Below are 2,615 nucleotides of genomic sequence, written 5' to 3' on the forward strand. Positions count from 1 at the left end.
ACAGACTTGCAATTTCCTTTTGGAAAAATGGCTTTCATTGGCCCTACAATGGCTCAGAGAGGGCCCAACAGTTGCAAAACTCTTTCCACTTCCCCTAAAGCAGTGGTTCCCAACCTGTGAATCGGGACCCCTTTGGGGGTTGAATGACCCTTTCATGGGGGTCGCCTAAGACAATTGGAAAATACCTATTTAATTACAGTTATGAAGTAGCAATGAAAATAATTTCATGGGTTTGGGTCACCACAACATGAGGAACTGTATTAAGGGGTCACAGCATTAGGAAGGTTGGGAACCACTGCCCTAAAGGATGTTGGGGGATATTGTGAAGCAAACATTATTTCATTTTTCCCCAGGTAGTAGAGTGGGGGAGATGCCCTCAGATGTCCTCTGAGAATCCAGTGTGCCCCCCTCTTAATCCCCAACAGTTGCCCATTCCTGTCTTAAGGCTGTTTTAAGACTCCTCTCTGAACCCTTACCTTCACCAAAATTGGGGCTTGACCCCCAACACCTTCCTCAGCTATTCCTATTGATGCTGAGAACAGGAATGAGAAAATCTTTTCTATAGGCATCTAGGGATGTGAAATGACAGAATAATTGTTCTTGTGCTTGAAGTATGGTGGGCAATAAAATTACTGTTTTCCCTGCATGAGAAGTGTGAGATAATTACAGTGTCTCATCCCTCGCAATCAGGGGCAGGAAATTCCATTTGAAAATATTACCAAATTATTAATATGAGGTGGGACACAGTGACAGGGTAGATGAATAGGAATGCATAGACTGCAAGCAGTGCTCTCTAGGACCCATCCCTTTATGCCCCCTTTGTTGCTTTGGGCCAGATATGTCCTGGCACATAGCCCATCTGGCTCCAAGGGCTGCAGAGATTACAAATTGTGTCTGTGTGTATGCATGCATGCATGCCCCTTCAAGTAGCCCATCAGCTTATGGTGAGCCTATAGGGTATTGTTAGGTGAGGAATCCTCCAAGGTGACTTTGATAGTTCCTTTCTCTGAAAACTAGTCTGCAGCACCTGATATTCCCTGAGGGTCTCCCATCCAAGTACTAATCAGGGATGACTGACACTGCATAGCTTCCGAGTTCCAGATGTTGGTGGATTGCAACTCCCAGCATTCTTCAGCATAGGCTACACTAGCTAGGGGCTGCTGGAACATGCAGTCCAACAATAGCTGTACTCAGTAACTACTGATTCAGCACATTATATAATATGCACTGAGAGAGCATGGTAGAGAAAGAGAGAGAATTAGAGCTTGGAAAAGTTTTAGACTCCAGGTCCCATAATGCCCTTTTCAGCTATAGGACTTGAAGTCAAAACTGAGCCCAGCTTGTTTTCTTCACTCTTTCTTCCACATTTTTTCCTTGGACAAATTTGAATCCAGTCATTGTAGAAACAAAAACAACACACCTCCTTGGGAAATCAGCTTTCAATGTTACGTACAAGACTTTTCAAGTGTGAATCTGGACACACTCTTGCAGCCCTGCCATTTAATTGCACTGATGCAATACAACCATAAAACTTCTAGAACAATTAATTTCAAAATGAATTTCCCGCCCATTTGCATATAAACCTCTGAAAATTCTCACACCTATGTGCTCATGTGACAAATTTATTGTCTTGTACATAAAACTATTAAAGTGGCCGGGAAATCAACAATTAGTATGTTTAGCGAACCAAGATGAATGATCATCAGATCCCTAGCTGAGATGCAGACTAATTTGTCCTTGTCCTTCTCTTTAGGAGACCTTTCTAAGCATCAAACACAACACACAGCAGAGAAACCATACAAATGCCAGGAGTGTGGGAAATGTTTTGCTCAGAAGACAGATCTTGTGCCTCATCTGAAGATTCACACAGGAGAGAAACCATACTCATGCCAGCAGTGTAGGAAAGATTTTGCTCACAAGTCATACCTTGAAAGGCATCAGAGAGTGCACACAGGAGAGAAACCATACACATGCCAGGAATGTGGAAAAGCTTTTGCTCACAAGTCAGTTCTTGTGAGTCATCAGGGAGTTCACACAGGAGAGAAACCACGCAAATGCCAGCAGTGTGGGAAATGTTTTGCTTACAGATCAGACCTTGAGAGACATCAAAGAGTCCACACAGGAGAGAAACCGTACACATGCCAAGAATGTGGAAAAGCTTTTGCTCAGAAGTCAGTTCTTGTGAGTCATCAGGGAGTTCACACAGGAGAGAAACCATACAAATGCCAGCAGTGTGGGAAATGTTTTGCTTACAGATCAGACCTTGTCAATCATCAGAGACTCCACACAGGAGAGAAACCATACAAATGCCAGCAGTGTGGGAAATGTTTTTCTTCCAAGTCATTCCTTGTGAATCATTGGAGAGTCCACACAGGAGAGAAACCATACAAATGCCAGGAGTGTGGGAAACATTTTGCTTACAGGTCAGTCCTTGTCACTCATCAGAGAGTCCACACAGGAGAAAAACCATACAAATGCCAGCAGTGTAAGGAATGTTTTGCTCAGAAGTCACACCTTTTGAGACATCAGAGAGTCCACACAGAAGAGACACCATACAAATGCCAGGACTGTGGGAAATGTTTTGTTTACAGGTCAGATCTTGTCACTCATCAGAG

General features: G+C 43.4%; 1 protein-coding gene across 1 annotated transcript; it reads left to right on the top strand.

Moving 5' to 3' along the window:
- Positions 1-1,460: 1,460 nt before the first annotated feature.
- Positions 1,461-2,610, top strand: LOC121918360 (zinc finger protein 525-like; the record flags this gene model as incomplete). Its single annotated transcript, XM_042444421.1, has 1 exon — positions 1,461-2,610. A coding segment is annotated over exon 1 (915 nt), but the record flags the coding sequence as incomplete, so codon positions are not given.
- Between the last annotated feature and the right edge of the window lie 5 nt (positions 2,611-2,615).

The sequence above is a fragment of the Sceloporus undulatus genome, unplaced genomic scaffold (genome assembly GCF_019175285.1).
Source record: "Sceloporus undulatus isolate JIND9_A2432 ecotype Alabama unplaced genomic scaffold, SceUnd_v1.1 scaffold_9509, whole genome shotgun sequence".
Classification (NCBI taxonomy): Eukaryota; Metazoa; Chordata; class Lepidosauria; order Squamata; family Phrynosomatidae; genus Sceloporus; species Sceloporus undulatus.